This window comes from Triturus cristatus, chromosome 8, assembly GCF_964204655.1.
Source record: "Triturus cristatus chromosome 8, aTriCri1.1, whole genome shotgun sequence".
Taxonomy (NCBI): Eukaryota; Metazoa; Chordata; class Amphibia; order Caudata; family Salamandridae; genus Triturus; species Triturus cristatus.
This window is the reverse complement of record NC_140591.1, coordinates 1,669,619,090-1,669,644,369: the sequence shown is the minus strand read 5'-3', so window position 1 is coordinate 1,669,644,369 and position 25,280 is coordinate 1,669,619,090. Positions and strand designations below refer to the sequence as shown.

At 42.6% G+C, this 25,280-nt stretch overlaps 1 protein-coding gene across 1 annotated transcript; it reads left to right on the top strand.

Moving 5' to 3' along the window:
- Nucleotides 1–238: 238 nt before the first annotated feature.
- LOC146808546 (vomeronasal type-2 receptor 26-like) lies at nt 239–24,854 on the top strand. Its single transcript, XM_085623994.1, has 4 exons — nt 239–244; nt 597–708; nt 8,594–8,611; nt 23,938–24,854. Exons 1-4 carry the CDS (start codon nt 239–241, stop codon nt 24,852–24,854), a joined length of 1,053 nt encoding a protein of 350 aa, XP_085480120.1.
- The last annotated feature ends 426 nt before the right edge of the window (nt 24,855–25,280 follow it).

Below are 25,280 nucleotides of genomic sequence, written 5' to 3'. Positions count from 1 at the left end.
AAAACGGATACTTATAGGGTCCCACAAGATTACCCTGGCTCTGCCCCCTTATTTATCACTACCAACCATCACATTATGATGCGACTGCCAGGCTGCGGGTTGCAAAGTGCTCCTTTTCTCGGCGGCTTATGCTGCAGCCCAGAAAAAGGGCCACAGCACAAACCGCTGTGAAAAGGAGAAATTCCTGCACATCCATAGACCTTATACTATGCACCGTGTAGTGCATTGCACAGGGTACATGGAGGTAAGTGGGGGGCACTACATGTGCCCTCAAGTACGATGGACGGGGGCCCTGTTTTGGGCACCCAAATTTCACTTCTGGCAACTTTTTCCTGGTGGTCTTCCTGCCATGAAAAGGCCGTCAAAAGGGATATCGCAATCCCAACATCGATGCCTGCCTCAGCACTGCTGTCATCCAGGACTATGAATCCAACCACACCCCTGTCTGGATCACTGATCCTGGCAAAGGGCGGCGGTCTTTCCCCAGACTTATTTTTTATTAATTGCAGTGATGTAACTAAAATAATGACAGGTGCCATTACTGCCTGTGATACCATCAATTGTGAAAGGTCATAGTCTTCTCCTCCTTCCTGCAGATCCCACGTTCTGTCTGTAGTGAGAAGTGCCCTCCAGGATACAGAAGGGCTCCCAGAGAAGGGCAGCCTGTTTGCTGCTTTGAGTGCATCCCCTGTTCACAGGGAGAGATCAGTTATCCTGGTGAGTTTTGACAACTGGTGTCCTTATTGTATTGATTTAATATGGGCTTTTATTTAGGTTCCACCAGACCTGGAAGAGTTTGCTTTAATTGTATTTATTTATAAAATGTTATATAGCGGGAACATGACCCTTGAGGGTATCAGATCACTATACACATGACCAGTAAAGAAGAAATATGTAAAGCAAACAACAACATACTCAATGTGAGGGAAGAGACCACCTCAAGGTCCAAGCTGATAAATCAAGAAACAAACTAAACACAGGTCAGTGATACACATGGGTGTTGATGAATTTCTATAGAGACCCATATCAAGCATGAAGTACACATATTGTCAGGTCCTACAAGAAGACAGGAAAGTCCCATAGCGGAAATCAGGAAACAGTTGTATGTGAATATATACATTTGTATTTACAGCACATCATTGTCTTCTAAAAGGAAGGTGGTAAGCCAGAGCTATAGTGACAGCATATATAGAGGATGGTTGAGAATATCCGTGGTGAGAAAGGTGTTGGTTGATCCTCAATCTGTTGGCCTCTTTTCCAAGGTCATATGGGATGAGTTCAGCCAAAGAGCTGAAGGTAGAGTGTTCCATGTTCTTGGGGGAAATCTGTAGCATGATATTTCAGAGTGTGTTGTAGTTTTTCATATAGTGACATTTAAATGCAATGTTTCAGCAATGTCTATGGACATTTGACTCTCAGAACTGGTAAGGTTGTCTGCTAAGCAAGAAGGATGTCCATGAATAGTCTGGTAGTTAAGTGTGCTGATTTACAGACTCATCTAACAACTTTGACACATCACCAACACCCTATACTTACCTCTGAGGTCTGCAACATATATGTTCCTCAAGTATGACATGTGTTGTCCCACCTCTGGATATTTGGCCTATCTGAAGACAGTCTATCAGATGTCGCTTTATCACTCGCTCATTGGGTTTTAGGTTTGGCTACAGACAGCTGTAGCAGAGTAAAAGCTATGAGGGCTTCAAATATGAACAGGGTGTAATGAAAGAGAGTAGGCTTTGTATCAGTGCACTTCAGCCATTAGCTCGCTTGTGTTTTCATACTTTGAGATTTCCTGGCTAGGCTGTCTTTCAAGACCATGGCATTTTGTGGATGTTTACCTTGTTCCATTTGTGTTCCTTTTAGACTGAAGTCTTCCTTTTGTCAGACTGCAGATGAGACATGATCTGTGCCTTTCTTCTAATTGAAAGCCACTACACCGTACTTTTCATTTGCTGTCATGATAAAATTGTTTTGGAAACATAGCTCAACCCACCCCCAGATTTATCAAGAAGGCATGCAATGCAGCGCAGACAGTAAAAGGGATAGAACAGAACTGCCCCATATGTAATAAGATGTGGCACTGTTCTGCTCTCTGCCCGCACTGGCGCACTTTAGACATCCATGTGCAAACGCACACATACTTACACCATAGTGCATTTTTTGAAGTATAGGTTTTGTACTGGAAGGGGTCCCTTCCTGTATACAACCTATTCTTTAAAGTTGTTTTCCCACTTTACATATATGCTGTACAATCGTTTATATAAATATATGCTGTACTGCACACATGAAAAGTGGGAAAAACAATGAGAAATGAAAATGTTTCTCTTCGTGTGTAGGTTCTATGATAAAATCAGTCAAATAACATTGGAAGGTGCACCCTAGAGCTTTCAAGAAGCTAGACACTAAGGGGTCTATTTATGAGCCAAATTGTGGTGCTCTTGTACCACTCAACATGATGCATGAGTCGCGCAGTGTCGCTCGCCACAAACAAAGTAGAGGGAATGCAGGAGGGGTCGTGTGGGGGTTGGGGAGGTGTTAATAATAATATATGTTAAAAGAAAACACTTACCTTAAGCCACCTGTCATCTCTCGCGTTGCGTCACGCCTCCTCTCCTCATCCTGGTCCCAGCGACCCTTGGGGCAGACTCCAATCCAATCCCCATGCTGCAAAGCAGCGCGTGCATTGGCATGAGTGGGCTGGAAAGATGCTCCGCTTACATCAGGGAGTCTGTGGGGCTTCTCCAGCCCGGCTGTTTATGCAGCCAGCCCGAGACGGCCAGCCAAACATATATGCACACTTAGGGAGTGCACATAGCACTCCTCCGGCCCCCTCCCATGCCTCTGCCCACCTCTCTTTCCAAAGCTTGCTCAGAGCCGGCAAATGAAAAATAAAACACTGCTAGAACATCATTTTGTTTTTCATTTGCTGGCTCTGAGCCAGGCAGTGGGGTTGAGCCGCTGCTGGAGCCAGCAACCCTTAGATATGATTTATGATGCCACGCAAGGCCACCTTGCATGTCCCTTAGTGACTCCATAAATCTAAAATAAGACAATGAAGTGCAAATCACTGTGTCAGCTTACTTTCAATGGGCGTTGCTTGGATGTTCTTGCAACACATTACATAGTACAAGAGCAACACAAGACAGCTCATAAATAGACTCCTTAGTGACTACCTTTCTGAAATCTCTAAGTTGTACCTTATTGTTCTTTGACTGATTGTCTCATGGAACCCACACATAATTTTCCACATGCACAGGTAACTAGATATACAAAAAAAATGTATAGATATGTAAGACATCTGGGGGCATATCAACAACAACCGGCGATAATTATCGCTAAGCGCACTTAGCGCTTGGATAATTATCGCCGGCTAGCGTTGATTTTTATCGCTGAGATAGCGTGCTATTAGCAACGCTTATCTCAATAGCGATAAAAATCCTCACGCTAAGTGGCTAACGTGAGATTATCGCTGGGACCCAGCGATAATCTCACGTTACCTTGTTGATAGGGACAGACAAACTTAGCCATGATATCCTCCTTCCATAGGATATCATGGCTAAGTCAGAAAAATACCAGACGTAAAAAAGCAGCGTTAACCGCGGTTAGCGCTGCTTTTTTTGTCTCTAACAGGGTTAGCAATATTCTTGATAATAGGAGAAATGTCGCTTTGCGACATTTCTCCTATTATTTTACTCTGGAACGCCCCCTTTGCATCTCATTAGAGATGCAAGGGAAAGCGTAGAGTAAAAGGGTGCTAACATGCCAATTTGCATGTTAGCACCCTGTTGTTGATAGGGCGCTAGTTTTATCTCTGCTTTTTTGCCCTTGTTGATATGCCCCCTGGTTATTAGTTGTGAAGGATATGAGTCTGCAATTGTTTTATTACAGGGAAGCAAGTACCCCATTGTAGCATTTGCTTCTCTCACGGTAGCAAAGCAAGGCAGTCCAAGACCTGAGGTGTCTCCTCTGATAGCTAACAGATATCCCTGGTGAATGTCAGGTTAGGCCATAAAGAGAGGTCTTACCGATTTTCAGGCCTTCGCAATTTTTGTAGTATGCAGTCCAATTCCTACTCATGGGAGGTGGTCTGGGCTAATGATCTCATTTCCCTGGCACACAGCAACACTCAATACTTTATTGTCCAGTCGGTGCTTTTTCTTTTCAAAAGGAAAATTACTGTTATTACACACACTACTGAATACTATGCAATATATTACAAACCTGCATATCAGGTACCTTAGATGACACCCTCAGATCCAATTTCACAACTAGGGGGTCCTGAACCTCATAATCACATTGCTCCCAAAAGCAACACCATAGTGTAAGGGGGTGTCCTGAGACATATGGCAGGCCTACTTGTTTTGTCAGGGTGTTACCACATCAATAACAGTAACCCCATGTTAGAATTTGACATTGTATAACTATTACAACTCATGGAGATCATACACATATTCAAATGCCTTCATTCTAAGCATAAATATTGCACTCTTTATTATCTATATGGTCAATAAAGCAATTTCAATGCAAAACAACCATATGCATGTGGGTGAGTAACTTTCTTCACTGTCCACAGGCCACATAATGTTGCCAAAGGACCAACCACAAGACTTCCTGCACTCCCTCCAGAGTTCAAGAACAGAAGCTCTACTTCACAGAGGTGTTACTCAAAGGCAACCTTCTCTGGGGTTCATAATTTCAATGCCCCATAGACTAATGGCTGTAATTTAAGAAACACTCCTGCAGGGCTGCTATACTTTCTGCAGTCCCCCACAACACTTGGGTAATTCGTGGAGGGTGCCCCTGCCCTGCGGTACCACATTTAACATAAAATATGCAATTTCAGTCCTTTCAGGACATTATGGGGCATGCTTCACCCATGTCTATAAACCCTAAATGAGCAGGCTTGCTGCTTTGTCCAGTGGCCTCGTGAGTGGGCTTCACTTTGTTTTGGGTGCCCCTGCCCTGCCTGTAGCACCTACAGACTGAAATACTCATTAGAAGCCATGGGTAATCACAAACATTTTCTCAGGTGCCAAGAAGTTTGGTCTGTTGTGTGACCGAGGGACCCAGTGATGCCAGCAGGATGGTGTCAGGGGAGGAAGCTGGGATAAAGCAGGTACATCTAGTGACTGAACTGAATCGCACAAAGTGGAAATAGAAAACATATGATCAATCCTGGCTTACCCTCTTGACAAAATTGGGTGATCCTAGGAAATTGTTTTATTTCAGTCAGTCAATAAAGTCTTTATTTCGATTTACAAAATCATAAAAGACAAAATACATTAATTGTTTAGATAAAAGTTGGATTGTAATATATGATATGCAATCGACCTGACTTTTGTAACAACCACAATTATAATTACAAATATGTTAAAAAACATTAATACATAAAATCAAAGGATGGTATAAAAAGGTTTTAAAACGTTTAAAAACACATAAAAAGTATACAGAACACTAGAGCTATAGCAGGACAGTTATTTGCATTTATCGGTCCATAATATAGGGACCAATTATGAATTAGGGGTCAGCTAATGGACATCTCTTAGATTGGCAAAATCACGAAAGCCAATAATTTTGACAAAAAACCCATTCTATGTCCCCTCAGCCCTCAAGAGTAAAACTGTCAGGATTAGTATGCCGTCATCTCTTTTGAGCGAATAACCCACATCCAGCTCAAGAATGTTGTACTGCAACCACTATCGAATCTTTGGTATCTGTACTTAGGATCCTTAAGGCCTCCATTGCTAATCTTGTACCCATATTACTGAAAATGGGTTTGAGCCATTTGATCCTAGGTAGACTGTAAGCTGGACATACAAACATGATATGCGCAATTGTCTCAATTTTAGTTGGGCATGAGAAATATTTATCAGCCGTTGACGAATGCCAGCTACTGGTAAGAGATCTTATGGGAAGCGAGCCCACCCTGAACTGGTGATACAGTTTCCTGTCTATTGGCCTAGTAATAAGGTCTCAATAGGTTTCCAGCTTGGTCTTGAGCTTGATCCCCAGGAATTCTTTGGTGAGGGTAGGCCTCGTGATAGATGAGAACCACTTAGTTTTAATCATATTCCAATACACTTCCTTAAAGTTTTTTTTAGTTGGGAATAAATTAGCTGCTGGGTCATCCCACAAAGAGCTCATCCCCATATTAACCAGGGTTGTTTTAATGTTTTTAAACCAAGAGATCTCATATGTGAAGCCCAGCCCCCGGACTTCAAGAAGAGCCTTAGCATACAGAGAAAGCTCTGGTGTAGTCCAGAGCCTTCTCCAAAATGCTATAGGTCTGAAGCGTGCCGAGTCCTCAATACTATAACAACCTAAGTCAAGATAAAGTGGCAGGAGTTGGGTTGATTGCGGGGGGCCGGTTAGTGTTCTAACAAATTTATTTTGAGCAATTACCAGAGAGGTCAGATCCTCAAAACCCCAAAGTTCAGCACCGTATAAAATTGAGGTGCTAATTTTGGATTTATAAATCCTGAGAGCAGGGACAATGGGTTTAGTCTGAGAATACCTCAACTCTCTGGTCAATACATCAGGGCTAATTGTGCACATTTTTAAGGCCAGCATGTCAATCTGCAGTTTCCAATTTAATTTCCTGCCAAGTGTTATGCCCAAGTAACTAAAAACATCGGTCTGTTCCAGGGGGGCATCATTCATGTACACTCTCCCAGTTATGACTTTAGATTTGTGGAGCACCATAAACTTCATTTTCTCCACATTTACCATTAGTTCATGGCCGCGGCAGAACTGCTCGAAGTGGGATAGGGCAGCCTGAAAACCCTGTCGAGTCTTTGATATTGTCAGCGTGTCGCCCGCGAACATGAGCAGCGGTATCTTCATACCAGCCAACACAGGGGCATCTTTGGGGTGAGTGGAAAAATACTGAACAATCCTGTTTATAAACAAGGAGAACAGGGTTGGGGCTAAAACGCACCCCTGGCATACTCCCTTGGAAACCGGAAACATCTCTGTAACATTTCCCTGCTTTCCCCAACATACCTGTGCATAGTTTGAACTGTGTAATTTTACTAAAATAGCCACCAATTCCAGTGGCATCCCCATATCCACAAAGGCGTTCCACATTTTCGTGCGGGGGACTAAGTCAAATGCGGATTTTAAATCAATAAAAGCTGCATAAATAGCACCCCCTCCTATAATAACCACCCGCCAAAAGATAATCACAAATCTAAAAACCTGGTCAAGGGTGCTTGTATGTGGTTGGAACCCTGCCTGAAGAGGAGTCAAAATATCTGTCTCGTCTATCCAGGTCTGGATTCTACCAAGAACAAGCCTGACAATTATCTTCTGAATTGAATCAATAAGGCTTATTGGCCGATAATTGCCTGGTAGCGAGCGCTCCCCCTTTCTGTAAATTGATTTGATTTCAGCACCTGACCACGTTTCAGGAATGGGAGCACCACTGGCAATAGCGTTATCCACTATCTTTATGTAAGATACCCAATGGTCTTTATCATAAGCAAACAGGTCGGCGGGTATACAATCAGGGCCTGGGGCCCTGCCTCTTGGGATCGATTTTAACACTGATTCAACCTCTAAACTGGTAAAGCGCAGATTGGTTGTTGGAATAAGCCATAAGGGAATATCGTCGCTACCACTATTGGCAGTAAACTGAGCCTCATAGTGTAGAAACCAATGCTCTGGGACAACATAGTTTATTGGTGTCTGATTTGATGCTCCACTGCCCCATTTCACAAGTTTCCAGAATTGGATCATATTTTTCTCCTTACTGGCTATAGTCAAATCTTGCCAGTGGTTCTCCTCCCACTCCTTCTCTGCTTGTTGCTGGGCTTTCTTATACCTAGCTCTAGCCTTTTTAATATCACCCATATCCTTAGATCTAATAGCCCTAGATAAGGTCTTGTAGGTCTGTCTACATGAGCTATTATACCAAGAAGCCGCCTGTACATAAGGTTTATTCATTGGTTTACTACTTTTAATAAAAAAGTGTTTCAGTTGCTTGAACAAGTCATTGTGGACCTGGGGGAAAATAAAGTTATTAGCCTTCTGGGAATCACAATTAAAAGAGTAGTAGTCGCACAAGCAACCAGATCTAAAATTTGGTCCAGGGCTCCCTCATTTTCAATAATCCTAGCCCACTGAACTCTCCTCATATCATTAGTAAGCATGACCTCAGCCGTACCATATTCAACTGCCCTGGTTTTAGGATTTGAAAATTAAATGGGGGCTTGCACTTGAAGGACCAATGGTTTTTGATCACTTTTGGTCCGTATCTGCACCTCCATGTCCAAAACAGATGACCAATATTCTACATTGAGAAGGATGTAATCTATGCGACTACCAGTAGAGCCGTTATCAAAGGTATGGGCCCCCTTCTTATCTGACTGCGTTCGCCCATTAGCTGCCCTCAAACCCCTTTCCAGACACAGCCCTTTTAGCTGTAATGCAGCCTCTGTCCATTTTTTAATAGGACAGAGTTCTAGTTGCGGGATTTCCACTGTGCGTCCTCCTCTGCACTAAGGTTTCTATCCTCATGGTCCAGGGGCTCAAAGCTACAATTAAAATCACCAGCGATTATCAAGTTGCAACTGCCCCTCGATGTTCCCAGGTAACTATCGAGGGCAGTGTCCACACTTGAACCCCTGCCACCCGGCTGGCCTCTTGAATAAACATTGAAGATCAGGACATCGGGCCCATGCTCCATAGTAATTTGTATGGCCATGATGTCCGGACCATCAATGAGTTCTTCCTTCACCGATATGCCCGCTTTCTGTCTAACCCAACAAGTCAAGCCACCTATAGGTCTCCCTCTTTGCCCTCCCAAAGCAGCTTTTGAAAAATTTAAATAGCCATGGTGATAGATTTGGTCCAGTGACCAGGTCTCCTGGAATAACCAGACGTCATACCTGTCAATGTATGATGACCACTCAGGTGAGATGGATTTGTAGGATAAACCTCCAATGTTCCATGTTGCTATGGTCATATGTGGCTTTGATTGCCCTTGGGTGGCATTACTAATAATTGCTAAGGAATTATTTACATGGACATTTACCTCTGTTGCCAACCTAGGCGTACAAGATATAGTGTAGGGACTATCAATAAATGTGTGGAGGGGGATATACTCACCAACCCCATGTTTAGACTTCAGCTGAAGTTGGCATACTCCTTTTCCTATATCATAACTGCTAACGTTCACAACTTTCCTTCCAGACGCTGGTACAAATATTACAGCAGAGTCATAAATACGCAGTCCTAAGACTGTCCTCAATTGACGCCTGGAGGCTGATGTTCCGATTAGAGGGGAATTAGCTATAAGTCCCAGTCAATCTATATTCTCTAAGGAGGATAAGATTTCAAATTGATTACGTGTAGTCACCGGGAAATCATGTTGCCTGTATGTTCTAAGTAACCCCCTCATCTCACTACCTCTGAGCGTATTAGTTGGTTGGTAGAAAATACCCAGTGGAAGGATGTTTATATCACCCTTTTTGATAAAGCAGTTCCCTGCCCTCTCAAGTATATGCTCGACCAGGCTTGGCGACCTAAAACTTAGAACGACACAATCACCTGGTAAAGACTTGTGAGTTTTCCCAACCCATGGACCTCTACAAACCATTTTAAATTCAGAAAAAATATGTTCTTTTAAGCCAATCCTGTTACCCAGCAAGTATAGAGCCTTATTTCTTGATGTAGACCAATGCTCGTGTGCATCAGATGGAAGCGTTGGGACATTACCCATGACAACTGTGTAAGGCGTGGCTTCCGGGGGAAGATGGAGAAAAGAATGGTAATTCTGTACTCGGGCAGCATAAGGCTCTAAGTGCCGGCCCCTAGGACCCCTCGACCCTGGCTGTGAGGTGCATGTCAACAGTTGGGGAGCATTAATGGGTTGGGTGGGCTCTGTAGTCAATTCTGTCGCTGTGGGAGTTACTAATGGTGGGCACTGACCATTAGCTTGAAGCCCCTTTGGAGCTAAAACACTTCCCCTCACCAATTGCGTTGTAGCCCCAATGCACCTCTGCTCATTAATATTATCAAGTGGGCGCCTAAAAATGCCATGCTCTATTTTGGTAAGTCTATCTTCAATTGAGGATAACTTCTTAAGCAAAGGATCAGCCAAAGTTGACAATTTTAGTTCTATCTGCGCACAAAGCTCATCCATATTACACGCAGATAGTGAATAAGCACCAGTAGTAGGGGGGCATGTGGCTGTTACGGGGTCAACAATAGACAGTGAGCTCACATTCTTTATCCTTTTTTATAGCTCTCCCCATACCAAAATATACACTCTCATATATATATATATTTTTTTTCCCTTTTCCCTTTTTACAAAAACAATACTCTGCACTACTCTTAACTTGAGCCCCCTCTACCTTTATTCTTCTCTCTGCTCTTCCCCAGAGAAGTTAGGAGCTCATCAGCCGCCTGCACTGATCGAATATTGTGCATAGTATTGTTATGCATAACCTTCAGGGTAGCTGGGAATACTAGCTGAGCCACCGCACCAAGACTCCTGAATGCCTCCAGCCTCCTCCCAAACTCCCACTGCTTATCCAACGTGGCTCTTGAGAGGTCTGATCTAACCTGGAAGTTAAACCCCTTCCCACTCAATGACTTCTGCTTTAGGGCCAAACCCAGGATAGATTCCTTCAGAGTATAAGTGCGGAAGTTCACTAATATTTTTCTTGGTTTTTCCCTTTGAGGGTTCCTCCTGAAGGGGTCTCTGTGTATACGCTGAATGTCAAGAGATAAATTCTCAACCGACTGATCCAATCTCAGGGATTCTTTTAGCAATTGGGTGATATATTGCTTAATATCTGACCCCTCACTACCTTCGGGAATATTAAGAATACGAAGGTTATTGCGGCGTGCATTATTCTCCAAAGACTCCATCCTCTCAGCCAACATCAGATCCTCCTTTTTGAGCTTTTCGATATCCAGTTTGGCTTCATCCAAATGCAAAGACATGACAGTCATACTATCCTCCAATCTTGCCGTTCTTGTAGCGAGGCTAACTAATTTGCTATCTAAAGACTCGCAGTAATTCCGAATTTCAGATTGGATAGTTGACGAGGCCTCAAAGCCTTTTTTGATGTCTGCTGATAGAGATGAAAACATCGACTGGAGATATGAGGCTACAGATGGATCAACCCCACCAGCCGAGTATGTATCTGGGACAGAGGCTATCCCCCCTTGACCATCCTCCTGTGGTAAATCAATACTCTGTGATGACCCTGATAACGAAGACCCAGGGTTAGAAACCGTTGATAAGGGCTTCATAGCCAAAAGCTTTGGGGACGACAAGAGGGTCAGAGACTCTATGGAGCATGGAGGATCCATTTGGCTTTGTAATAAGGTAGCCGGCGTCCTGACACTCTGTAATTCCCTCAAATTTAGCCCATCATTTGTATTTTGGAGCAAAATACCGGACAGAATATTGGACGGGAGGGCAGACTGTTGACCAGAAGCACTTAGACTCATATCAGGGGGACTGAGACCCTGGGTGGGAAGGACTGGAAGACTACCGATATTATCCGCAGCCTCAGCAACCTCCTCTATATTTGTATCATTCCTTTCAACCTGGAACAGCGGCGCGTTTGTTTTAGCCGGCACAGGCCCCTAAGAAATAACCGGGTCTGTACCTATAACTAATACAGAGGACTCAAGAAAACTCTGTGACGCCATTGTGAAAGAAGTACTTTCAAATAGTTGCTGATCGGGAAGGCACAGGACTTGCGGAATAGCCTTAAAGTAAGACCGCAGAGACGGTGTTATCCTAGACTCTATACTCTTAGCTGTATTCTTAGCTATATTCTTAACAGCCTTGATATTTCTGGCAGTCTTAGGATTTTTTGCTTCTTTATTGGTAAAAGCACGTTTCGCCTTAACCTCACCCGAAAGATATGAGGAGACTCTTGTCTTTAAGAGGGACCCTTGAGCAGTCTGAGCAGCCTGAGCGGTCTGAATAAATTTCAATGACCCTTCTGAACTCAGTTGTGTCTGACCTCTCTCGGTTGATTCAACAATCGTTCCAACGATTTTAGTCTCTCTATTTGAAACACCTTTCCTCCCCTCCCTGGCCCCACGTTTCAACTTTTCAGGGGAGATATTAGTTTTAACAATGTCTTGCGGGGGGCGGCCCGGAAACAGGGCTAATGCCAGAGATGTCCAAACAAGCAGGCACAAATCTCACTGGTTCCCCTGGCTCCCTCGACCTGCCAGAACACCCTTGTAATGACTCTGCTACCTCAGAAATCTCCTCCTAAGTCTTGACACACCTCCATAGATCTTTTGTGGGTTTGGCACTCTCTTTCTCCCCCTCCACACTCCCCCTACCCCTCCTACCAAGATCAGATGCGATGGCTGTGTGAAATTCCTTCCTGCGAGGCCCCTGGAGAAGGCTACGGGCCTTCCTTCCTCTACGGAGCTCCAGTGCAGTCAGACGCCACAGTTGCAAGCCGAGAACGGCCTGCTTCGGGACTCGACAATCCAACGAGAGCTCTGGCCTCTCTCCCGCCGTACCTGACCCAAGCCTGGAGGGAGGAGCAAACGCAGCAATCACAGCGGCAGCAACTCCGCGGGGATCAGCCCACTGACTGACAACTCCAACAACGGAAATGGCGGCGGCTCGGGACCCCCCGTCACCACACATCAGGCATCCAGGTCATCCAGGTATTATCCAGATATTATCAAAAAGTGGTGTCATCTACCGACCCGTAATACAAGTTGCGTATCTTCGCATTAGTCCTGCTGTCAGCGCACGAACAGGGAACTCAGGCTAGAGTGATGCGACAGCTACCTAGCTGCCGCCATGTATCCCACCGCTGTCGTGAGCTCACATTCTTTGTAACTAACTTATTTTTAGCTGCTCTTGTAGATGGGGGAATTGGCTTCGATGGTCCTCTGCCTTTCCTTTTTTTTGAAGGTGGTTCATTACCTGCAGCCCCGATATGCTTCTTACCCCTAGTGGTAACCGTGGATGAATTAGTAGAGCAATCCAAATTGGATGAAATGGGTGAAGTAACTAGTACTAAATCAGATTGCAGCGTAGAAGGCTGGCTGGGCTGTGTTGCTATAACATTAGTGCAATTAGGCAGCAATTGGGAGGTGGGTGCAGTAGAGTTGGAGGCGCCATGGGACGTTCGTGGTTCAAATGATAACCTACATTCTGTTATTTGGATTTTGTGCATTAATGCAGATCCTGCCCTTGAAAGGAAGGCATCGAGCGTGCCGACAACCCCCGTTTCCACCTTCCGTTTACTCATATTTTTAATTCTTAACCTCCAAATACCAAACTTCAATAATTGTCAGTTGATATATAACAAGACCTTACTGTGCAAACCAAAGAGGGGTGGCCCAACCCAGTCTCTTCCAGTCTCGGACGGGCTCGGATGGGCCCGCCCTTGGCGCGGGCGCGTCCCGCTCTGCGGGAGGCGAAAGCAGCTTTTATGCGCCAGCTGGCGCGAAGATGACGCGGCTCCTGCCGCGGTTCCCCCTGGGCTCTGGAGTCCTCTGGTGCGGGCAAAGCAGGTAAAATACAGTTCAAGCACTCCCGCTCTGCAGAAGGCGAAAGCAGCTTTTATGCGCCGGCTGGCGCTAAGATGACGCGGCTCCTGCCACTGTTCCCCCTGGGCTCTGAAGTCCTCTGGTGCAGGAAAAGCAGGTAAGATACAGTTCAAGCACTCCCACGCTGTGGAAGGCGAAAGCAGCTTTTCTGCACCAGCTGGTGTGAAGATGACGTGGCTCCTGCCGCGGTTCCACCTGGGCTCTGGAGTCCTCTGGTGTGGGCAAAGCAGGTAAGATACAGTTCAAGCACACCCGTGCTGCGGGAGGCGAAAGCAGCTTTTATGCGCCAGCTGGCGCGAAGATGACGCGGCTCCTGCCACGGTTCCACCTGGGCTCTGGAGTCCTCTGGTGCGGGCAAAGCAGGTAAGATACAGTTCAAGCAATCGTATTTTTGTTTCACTTTCCCTCCTTTTTTGATCATGATACATAAGAGGACATTGAAATACATGAATTTGGGGTGTCTACTATATACAACTTTCATCTGTTTCTTTTTCTTATTTTGGAGTTTAATATAGCACAAACTCAACCGGAAGGTATCAGAGCATTTTACATGAGCATCAGTTACATTACATATTGACACATTCATTTTTGTTAGGCGTAGGGAGATTATGTGATTTGCAGAGAATCACAAGATGTTGAGAGTCCCTGCCGAGATGCTAACCCGGTTCCTCAGCTTCGTGGTCGACTGCTCTAGCCGTTAGGCCACATCCTCTCCCCTATCTTTGATTTAATAAACTATATGTCCAAGTATAATAGTATTCCTGACCATCCAAAGGGTGCAAATAACAACTGACTTGCCGCTTAGTTGACGATCAGCATTGCTATCAGGATGGGGAGGGGAAATGTTTCTAAATTCATGTTTGAAAACTATCACTTTCAAGAAAAACAATACTTCTCAGTATAATGATATAAGCTGAAAAGGTTCTGCATGTTAATGAAATGCACTTTTTTCATTTTGAAGAGAACTTTATTATACTTTTACACCTTTGCTGCAAGATGTCTTTAAAAACAGTGGCGCACCTAAAATGTAGTGGTGCAGAACACCCTAATCAATTCCATTCTTTAACTGCAAGTAATGTTTAAATAAATGCTTGCCCGTATAACCACTTTTTATTGCTAGTCCTCAGTTGAGTAAACTGCAGCTGCTGTTGCCCAAGGGGCCATCTGTAAAGGTCAGTAGGGCTGCATGCGCCCCCCGGGCCATATAAATTGTACAGGGAAATATCAAAAGGTTTATTTAACTTGAAAAAATATTTTATGTTAAATATTAAAATACATCATTTATAGATATTCATTTCAAATGCATCACAAAAGAAAAGCAAACAAGCAATGAAATGCTGCCACTATTCACTTTATTATGAATAAATAAGTTAACTGAATGACATATGCAATAAAATAATACATTCCTCTTAAAGAAAAACAAATTTAATGTGCTTTAAAAACTATTAAAAGTGATGTATAGAATTAATTGTAAGTAATCCAATTTTTTTTTTAAATGGTTGTTTATTTTTTTAAATGTAATAAATAATACAAATGTACTATTTTAATATCTTTTTTAAAATTGTATGAACTGCATTTAAATGTTTAACTATTTACAATACTTTTATTTCATATAACATTATTTCCTATCAGGTTTTATTTAAAGTCCCTACCTCAATTATTTTCTATGGAATGGTGTTGCAGTACCAGTGGTTGGCAAATTGTGGTGCAAGACTTACTGCTACTTTTTCAGTAGTGACTTACACAGCTCTGTCTCCTTTTCAGGGGGTGGAGGCTTGTAAGTTACACTATTCAGTAACTCTACACTTGAATTATGTGAATGTTTGGAAAGTAGTACACTTACTCAAACATGTAATTTACTCAAAAGTTAACTTAATGAATCAGTCTCATAATCTTCAATTTGGGTTTCAAAAAGATCATTATTATTTTGTATTCATTCTCTCATCATTAATTTCTTTTCACATGATAACTTTTCAACTGATGTTGCTAAGAACAAGGAAAAAGACACCAACAAATATGTTTCGGTACTATTTAGAAATACATAATTTTCACTTCCTCAGAACCTCACACACAACCTAGCAGCAAAACTGAAATTCTTTAATGAGTACAATATTTATGTTTCTATAAGAGAGTACATTTTCATCAGATTAGGGGTACAGCATGGCTCTGGATTCAATCCCTTTTATGCCTCCCTGTTCAAAAGGTAGTTTAAATGGGAGTATACCTCAAGACCACACCTACAACATTTTTAAAACAGTAAGTCAAAAGTTTGATGACTTTGAACTTCACAAATCTGACGATAGAATTCAGAGCAAACTGTACAGAAAATCAATCTCAGCAAATGGTGTCATACACACCTCTTCGGTACATCCACGGCATTAGGCTGACAACATCACCAGCTGTGATTTTTTATGTACTAAATGATTATGCACTTTAGCAACTGATTACACAACTGAAGCAAATAACATTGCAGGGCAATTTATGAAAAGAGGTTTTGACAGAAATGTGATAATAAGAGCAGCAACACAAGCATCCACTGTAGATAGACAAGATTTGTTGTATAAACGTAAGAAAACTAAATCTACTAAATCAGAGTCATTACAATTTAAATACAAGAAAACTGTCAAGTACACCATTTCCTCAACTGACACTGGTATTTACTGTTATTGGATAATGATGTTGCTCTACACACGTGTAAGAGAACAGGCATCATTTCATGAGAGGACAAACTTTTTAAAAACACTTTTTCTGCAGTGATACTTCAAAATACAACAGTACCCAGAAATCGAGGGGCACTATTAGTGATCTTCATGGATTCTATAGGTGTGGCAATTGCATTTGCTGCCCATATGTTATTGATTAAAAGCACTGTGCTTAAGAAATTAAATAAAACATTGTGAAATAGTTTCTTAACTGTAACTCAATTTTCTGTGTATGTGTATTTACCTGTACAAGTGGAAAATCATATATGGGTTCCACAATAAATTCAGTCAAAGAATGATGAAAGGAACACCTTACAGCTTTCAAAGAACTAGACACTAAAGAACAAATGCCAATTTACATACATGACACCTCTGGCAAAGAAAACTTTGATGACTTTAGGGCTGACTACAATGTCGGTGGGTCCCACCAACATCTGTCCCTGTGCTCCTCCTACCGCACTTCGATGCAGTGGGCGGAGGCACTGGGGGGAGGGACCATCCAATGTTATTACGACAGGCTCCTTGAGCCTGTCTGAACATCTGAAATGCTCCTAATAACCTAATGACGGCAACTCCGCCGTCTGGATTATGATGTCATTTTCCAGCAGACTTTCATGTCAGCTTCTCTGACATGGAAAGGCCGTCAGAAAATGAATAAACATCCTTGCACGTGATGGATGTTTCTGACCGCCATACAACCATAGAAATCTCTATCCTATATAGATACGTACAACATATAAACTAAATACCATATAAACAAATGAATTTCCAAATAAACCTACATATTTGCCAGCAAATGCGATCTATCACCACTAAGAAGTCGCTATTTTGGCCAAGTGATTATTACACTGATAACTGATTACTCTTCTCAGATCCAACTTGGTATTAGCTCTCATGGTCCATATAAGATCTTTGCCGGACAACATGGGCTTTTAAATTGGTTAAACTTGTTTATTATTAAGACATTTCCAAGAAGAATTTAAATATTTTAACATAATTGACCTTTTAGCCATGATGAGAACAAATTAGCCATTTAATTATCATAAAATACAACGGTGTGCATTTTAATCAGTTTATTTTATTGGGAAATTAATTGAACACTTATTCTGAGCTTTAACCATTGAAATCTCTATCCTATATAGATATATCAATACAATTCAAAGACTTTTGAACATGCACCCATAGAGAGCAAGACATGATTACACATCAACTTCATGCCATCACTCTGAGTCCAAGCCCCCAGTAGCCAGCTTGTTGATTAAATATCACAATCAAAAGAGCTTTCATTTTTATTTTCATTTATATTGTACACTACTTTCACAAACACATCTCTTGTGAGCAGATACCCTTTTGCCCGATTTGGTCCATACTAAACTTAATCACAGCTAAGTTTCAAATTTAATATACTCTATATGAAACCATGCAATTCCAAATTGGGAGGTCGGGACTGCAGACCTATGGTTGGGTACTTCCAGACCGATAAAGTGTTGGATGGAAGGAAGTCCACCCGACATCGTAACCATATCCATAGTTTTTAATCATCTGTAGCAGTAAGAAAAATAATAGAGGACGTTTAGAGAACAGCTACTAGGAGGAAAAGAAGGTTTCTGGAAATATAAACTAAATACAGCCACTAATGGTAGTGCCTCATATTATGAATTGCCTACATTCTTGAGGATTTCCAAATAAACCTACATATTTACAACCAAATACAATCTATCACCACTGTGAAGTTGATATTTTGGCTTAGTGAATAATACACTGATAGCAGATTACTCTTCTCAGATCCAACTTGGTATTAGCTCTCACAGTCCATAAAAGACCTTTGTGGGACAACATGGGCTTTCACATTGGTCAAATGTGTTTATTATTAGGACATTTTCAAGAAGAATGTACATAATTTAACTTAATTGACCTTTTAACCATGCTGAGAACACATTAGACATTTAATTATCATAATACACACCATTGTGCAGTTAAACAAGTTAATTATTTGGCAATTAATTTAACACATTCTTAGCTTTAACCATAGAAATCTCTATCCTATATAGAAATCTCAGTACAATTCAAAGACATTTGAACATGCGCCCATAGAGAGCAAGACATGATTACACATCAGCTTCAAATCTTTAATTCTTACAGTGCAATCATATTAACCATAGCATCTTTAATGTTAAGAAAGATATTGGAGTACTTCTCCCATTAGTCCATTATTTACCTATAGAGTTTACAGCATCAGTATAAAAAGTTGAAGCATTAAAATACAAATTGTGGCACGATTAAAATGACCTAGTCCAGTTTAGAAATGCAGACACATTCCAGAGGTCCTCCTGGTCTCACGTAATGGCAGCATATTTAATTGAAGATGCCGTCATGGCAGTGCCAGTACCAGAGGATGGCAATGGATGAACTCAGGCGCTGGAGTTCTCTTACTCACAGTATTTCTTCTTTTGTTATGGCTTTCTCCTAGCATCTTCGTTCAATATTAGTTTGTGACAATGATTATTAATTACTCTGTGTGCAGTGTTCAAGTTGAAATACACACGCAGTAGCTCAACAAGGATTCTGTATTAAATCAATCAAATAACGGTAAATTACCCTATTGAAAGAGTTCCCTCACACATAAAAAATACATTGAAAGTTTGTTTGAATGTATTACTTATTCTGTATATCACTAAACTAGAACTCGGGATGAGTTGTCTCTTCTTTATATCTTTCAGATATAAAAATCAGGATACTTTACAATGGTGGGAATGGCTATCATTCATCATAAGAAATATTGTATGTTGCTAGTAAGTTATTACCATCAAACATCAATTAAATTCTCACTCAAACATTAAAGAACACATATATAATTGTACTTAGAAACACCAGTAATAGGATTTTTTTAAAATAGTAATTAACTATGGTGTTTGCGACACACTATCAAAGTACAGGCACTGCTAACCAATTATTTAAAATTAGGGCTCAAACAAAGTGATGTTAACATGCCATATAACCTGGCCCTTTTTACACAAGAACTACATCACTTTTCTACTAAACAATTGACTCATTAATCTGGAGTTTCTGCCAGCTTATATTCTAGAATTGAAGGATTCTCATTGAATAGCTTATAATGTCAAAACCACAGGGGATGATGGACGGAGTGTTGAACATTGCAAGCACTCACCCCCAGTCAACTGATCTGGGTTTAATCCATCATCATTCTTTAGCTCACTTCGCCACCCCAGTTCAGACATGGCCATATGCAAATCAGTCTGACCCTGTGCCTCATGGGAACAGTCCAGCCCGAACTACCAAACCATGTCATCCCTGGACCGGAAACAAGCATCCTGGGACCGGTTTCTGGCTAATCAGCCGTCATCAGCCAGGCTAGCTTGAATCCAGTGGCAAAGTGAGCAAGGGACTCATGTCTGAGCATACCCTGCCAACTTAGGGGAAGCAAAGCAAAACCAAAGGGGATGATGGATGAAGGGTTGAACATTGCAAGCACTCACCCCCACTCAACTGATCTGGGTTTAATCCATAATCATTCTTTAGCTCACTCTGCCACCCCAGTTCAGATATGGCCATATGCAAATCAGTCTGACCCTGTGTCTTCCCTGGACCGGAAACAAGCATCCTGGGACCGGTTTCTGGCTAATCAGCCGTCATCAGCCAAGCTAGCTTGAATCCAGTGGCAAAGTGAGCAAGAGACCAACGTCTGGGCATACCCTGCCAATTTAGGGCGAACAAAGCAACATAGGAGATAAGGGTGATGCCTTGGGATCAGATGATGTTGAGAAGCGGAGTCATGTAGACATTGAACAGAGTGGGACTGAGAGACGATCCCTGTAGGACTCTGCAAATCAGGCTCTTGGCCTCTGATTTGAAGGGTGACAGTCTGACACTTTGGGTTCTTCCAGTGAGGAAGGAGCATATACTCTGATGAGCGTTGTGGAAGACAGTGTTGAACGCTCCAGAGTAGTTGAGCTGGATGAAGGCTGCTGTTTCTCCTTGGTCCAGGGTGGTCCAGATGCAGTTGATGATAGTGATGAGAGCTGTTTCAGTGCTGTGATTTTTTTGTAATCCTGATTGCGTGATGTTCAGCAGCTGGTGTTGTTTAAGGTGGGTTGCAAGTTGATTGTTAATGGCCTTCTCTATCACTGGGTAGTGGAGCAGTGAGATAGGATAGAAGTTGCTCAGTTGGCTCTTGCCGGCCAATGGTTTCTTGAGGAGGATGTTGACCACTGCATGCTTCCAGTCTTCTAGTAATGTGGAGGATGTGATGGAGGTGTTGATAAGATGGGTGAGGGGGTACTGATTGGTGATGGCCAAAGTTGTAGACATGTTCATTGCTGTATCTTCTCTGCTGACAGTTTTCTATTTAGTCGGGTGGCTGTCTTGGTTGGTGGTGACAGGTTTGTGAAAAGATCACAGGGGTCTGGTCGTATATGAAGTTGCTGTAGAAGTTTCATAGGTCTTTGCAGAGTTCTTTAGAGAGCGTAATGCTGTTGACAGAGGCCGAGGGTGTGGTGAAGTCCTTGCATATCGAGAAGATCTCATTGCAGCTGTTGGAGCTCCCTTTGATGTGTCAGCTAGTGCTCTATCCTTGGTGTCTCTTAGTTGTTAGTGGTGGCTTCTGAGCACAGCCTAGTAGGTGGTTCTGCTGGTGGTTTCATAGCTGGCTCTCCATCTTTATTCTAGCTGCTTGCAGTGTCTTTGGAGTTTCTAAAGTCCTCTGAGTACCAGCTGGGCAGCTTGTTGGCTCTTCTTTGCATATTGGGTTTGATCATAGGTGGGAGGACGTCTGCACAGTTCTTGATCCAGTTGTTGATGTCCTTGTTGAGGTTGTCAGTGGGGTTAGGTTGATCTGTGCAGAAGGTAATGAGCTATTCTGCTTCAGAGATTTTCCACCAGATGAAGCTGGGTGCGGTGGCTTGCATGTGTTTATTTGGAAGTGGGTGATGGAGAGGTCTGTCAATATGAGCAGGGAGGTAGAGTTGTACTTGATGCTGTTTCTGGTGGTGAAGATGGGGTTCAGTGTGTGCCCTGCAATGTGGATTAGTTCTGTGACAAGCTGTGTTAGTCCTATATTGTTCAGACTTTCGAGGAGTGCTCTGAAGCAAGGATCGGTTTTCTTCTAAGTGCAAGTTGAGGTGGCCAAGGAGTATGAAGGCGTTGGAATCAATGTCGAGAGGGTTAATGAAATCCTGGCTAAGGCTGGTGAAGGTAGCTCACAGTCCGGGTGGTCTGTAGAAAAGGGTTCTTTTTTCGGAGATTTGCAACTTGAAGTTTAGATGTTTCGGGAATGCAGATTTGCAACTTGAAGTGCAGATGTTCCATAAATGGGGTGGCCCTCACTGTGGACACAGAGCACTTGACTGAGTCTTTGTAGATGACTGTGAATTCTCCTACTGGCTTTGGGTCCGATCATGCAATCTTGTTGCCAAATGAGATTGATGCGATGATGTCGGATGCCAATGTGGAGTTGATCCAGGTTTCCATCAGAAAGAGGAGGCCCAGTGCGTCGCTTCTCAGAAGATCCCGGATTCAGTTGCATGTTTGTTGAGAGATCGTGTGTTGAGAAGCATGCATGTGAGTCAGTGTTGGGGTGTGGGTTTGCGGTACAGTGTGGTGTTAGGTGGGGATGTGGATGGTGTTGCAAGTGCTTGCGTGGGGTGTGTTGGTCGGCTGTTGCAGGTGAACCAGCAGTGGTTGCAGGTGAAGGTCCCTACTGTGATGTGTGGCGTGGCACAGCAGCAGTGGGAGGAGATGCAGTACTGGGTCAATCAATCAAAAGAGCTCAGCGGGGTATCAATGGGTGTGGTCCATATGGGGATGGGCGCAATTGCGCTTGCCTTTGGCGCACCTTCAGAGTGCCAGCATTGCAGATGCGCAGCAGTCACCATTAAGTCAGTCATGCGACGGGAGAGGAGTGCAGGGGCAGTGGTTAAGCTGCAGGGGCACTGTAAGAAGAGGCGGGAAGGTGGTGCGCAGAAAGGGAAAATAAAGAGGGGGGAGTCTAGATGCCAAAAAAGGCACAGGAAGGGAGTGGAGGTGATGCTGGGAGCACAAAAAAGGGGGCAGAGGGCCAAAATGGGTGAAAAAGGTAGAAGACAATGAGTGAAAATGTCAAAAAGGCACAAGTGGTCAAAAATAAACAAGCAGATAAATGGGCGCAAAGATTAACAAAATGAGTGAAAAGAACACAAAATCATGAGGTGTGAAAGAGAAAACAACCAGGAAACAAGTGAATGATTGAAAAAAACATGAAGAGCAAAGGGAACAGAAAGAAGAAAGAGCTTGGCAGAGGCCAAGGCTTGGATGAAAGAAAAGAGAGAACAGGACCTGGACAAAGTGGGCAACCGAAGAGAGAGCGGAAGTAGTGAGGTAGGAACCTTTAGACAAGTGAGCTGCATCTGAAAGGGCCTTGACTGGTCAGAGGACTACTCACAGGCAAGTAGAGGCTGGGCCTTTGAATGAATATTGAAAGAATTAAAGTGGGTCATTCCCTTCTACAGCTTCCAGCAAACCATACATTCTAAGATTATTTCTCTTGCCTTTGTTTACCAGATCTTCTGTTTGTTCTGCAAGAAGAAAGATGTATGCTTGCGTAGATTCTATTCTTCCCGCGGTATCATGCAAAATATGTATCTGGTGACCTGCTTCAGTAACTTTCGTATCCATGTGAAGCAATTTCACATCCAGAGTTTAAAGTCTTTTTTTTGTTTCTTCAACATATTACCTTCATGAGTAACTCCGAGGAAGCAGAGCAGTTTGGCTTGTTGGGTTTAAGGAGGATCTTGTTATAACCTCTTGCTAGTGGAATTACCAGGACTCACAAATACGTTGGTTGTCAATGATGGTTGAGGCAAATGAGAAAATATGTAAGCCAAAAAGACTAATCGGAATAACTAACTATGCTTTTTATAAAGTAAAGCAGATATACTGCAGCATCATTGAAGAGTCAGATTTAGGGAAGATATGTATTCGAGGCATTTAAAAAAAGATGTTGCTCAGCAATTCTTAAGATAGCAGACATCACTCACCGAAGTAAAGGCGTAAAGAAAGGAGTGAGTCTTAGATAAAATGGTATCTGCATGAGATAAATTAAGAAAAGCCCAATACTGAAGTTAAGAAGGAAGAGGAGGGGACCTTCCTGCTCATGAATCTCCTGCTTTTCCAAACCTTCACTAATGATAACAGAGAAAATCTTCCTAGGCACTGCTGAGAAGACGACCATCCTTGACAGCGCCAACCCACTCCACCGTCTGATGTAATTCTTAATATTTTATGAGAGAAGATTTAAAACCAGCTAAGTTTCAAGGGCTAGCCTGTTCAAAGCGCATTCTCTGAAATACCCTCCAACAACTACGTAGCATTTGTTGACATTAATGTGCTCCTTTCCCTACTAATATGAGTGCAGGGAAGCACAAAAATAACTGTTGATTGAGGGCAAATGAGATACTCTTTATGCTTATAAAGTAGGGTTAATGGCATTGACTCCATGCAAATTTAAACCATTCAGGTAATTTGTATGCAGTCATATATCTGTGTGTGGCTACATGTTTGCAAATCAAACTCTAAATCAATATTTAAACTGTTGCATAAATGTAAAGGTCATAAAGTCTTTCAATGTGAATTATTATGCTGAAGTTCATTTTCAAATATTAATTTAATATAATTCCTTTTTCAGAAGGAGATGAATGTATAAAATGTCCCGTTGACCAATGGTCCAATGAAAAACATGATCAATGCATCCAAAAGGTGAGAGAGTTTCTCTCATTTGAAGAACCCCTGGGACTCACACTTACCACTTCTGCTGTCTTCTTGACTTTCATTACTTGCTCTGTCCTAGGAGTCTTTCTTAGGTACAAAGATACTCCCATCGTCAAAGCCAACAATCGAGGACTCAGTTATCTTCTTCTCACCTCCCTGATGCTCTGCTTCCTCTGCTCATTCATATTTATCGGCCTTCCGCAGACATTCACCTGCATGCTCCGACAGACGGTGTTTGGAGTGATATTTTCCATATGTGTCTCATCTGTTTTGGCCAAGACTATAGTTGTTGTCATTGCCTTCAAAGCAACACATCCCAATAGCCAAACAAGACGTTGGCTTGCATCAAAAACTCCTAACTGCACAGTCCTCATCTCTTCAATGATACAAGTTCTTATATGTCTTTTTTGGTTGGTGAAATCACCACCATTTGCAGAGATGAACATCGTAGCCTACAAAGAAAAAATTATCATTGAGTGTAATGAAGGGGACTCTATCTTCTTCTACTGCATGCTGGGATACATGGGCCTCATGGCCATAGTCAGCTTTATAGTGGCCTTTCTTTCAAGAAATCTGCCTGGAAGTTTCAACGAGGCCAAGCTGATCACCTTCAGTATGCTGGTGTTTGTCAGTGTGTGGATCTCCTTCATCCCCGCGTACCTGAGCACACGGGGGAAGTACATGGTGGCGGTGGAGGTGTTTGCCATCCTGTGCTCCAGCGCTGGACTTCTCGGATGCATATTCTTTCCCAAGTGTTATATTATCCTGGTTAGACCAGAAAGAAACACCAGGCATAATCTTATTGGAAAAAGGCATTTTGGGTCTATTAAAAGTGAATAATAGACAATGCACTTTAAATTGTTGTGAGGCAAAAAACTTGATAAGACAGGGAAGTGGGTGTTGTCAAACTTGGTTTGCGTTGTATTGCAGTATTATAACATGAGGCTGATGGGAAATGTTCATTTTAAATTCAGAAGGTCAATGAATGCTTTCAATGCTTTGAATTGCGACAAGGTTAAAGGTGCAAATTAGTGAGATCAACAAATGGTGTTTGTTTAAATGTCCCAGGGCTTCTGGTACCCTACAACATGTTCCAATGTGAGACTATAGAAAATCAAAGATGAGATATTGTTTTCAGGTTTGCAAGTCTGGCAGCTGTTGTAGACAAACTTGGAAGTGCCAAAAGAGAGATGGGCCTCAATAAAAGTATTTTAGGTCTAAACTTAGACATTTGGTCTAAGTTCACTTTTGTGAATCTGCCCCCTC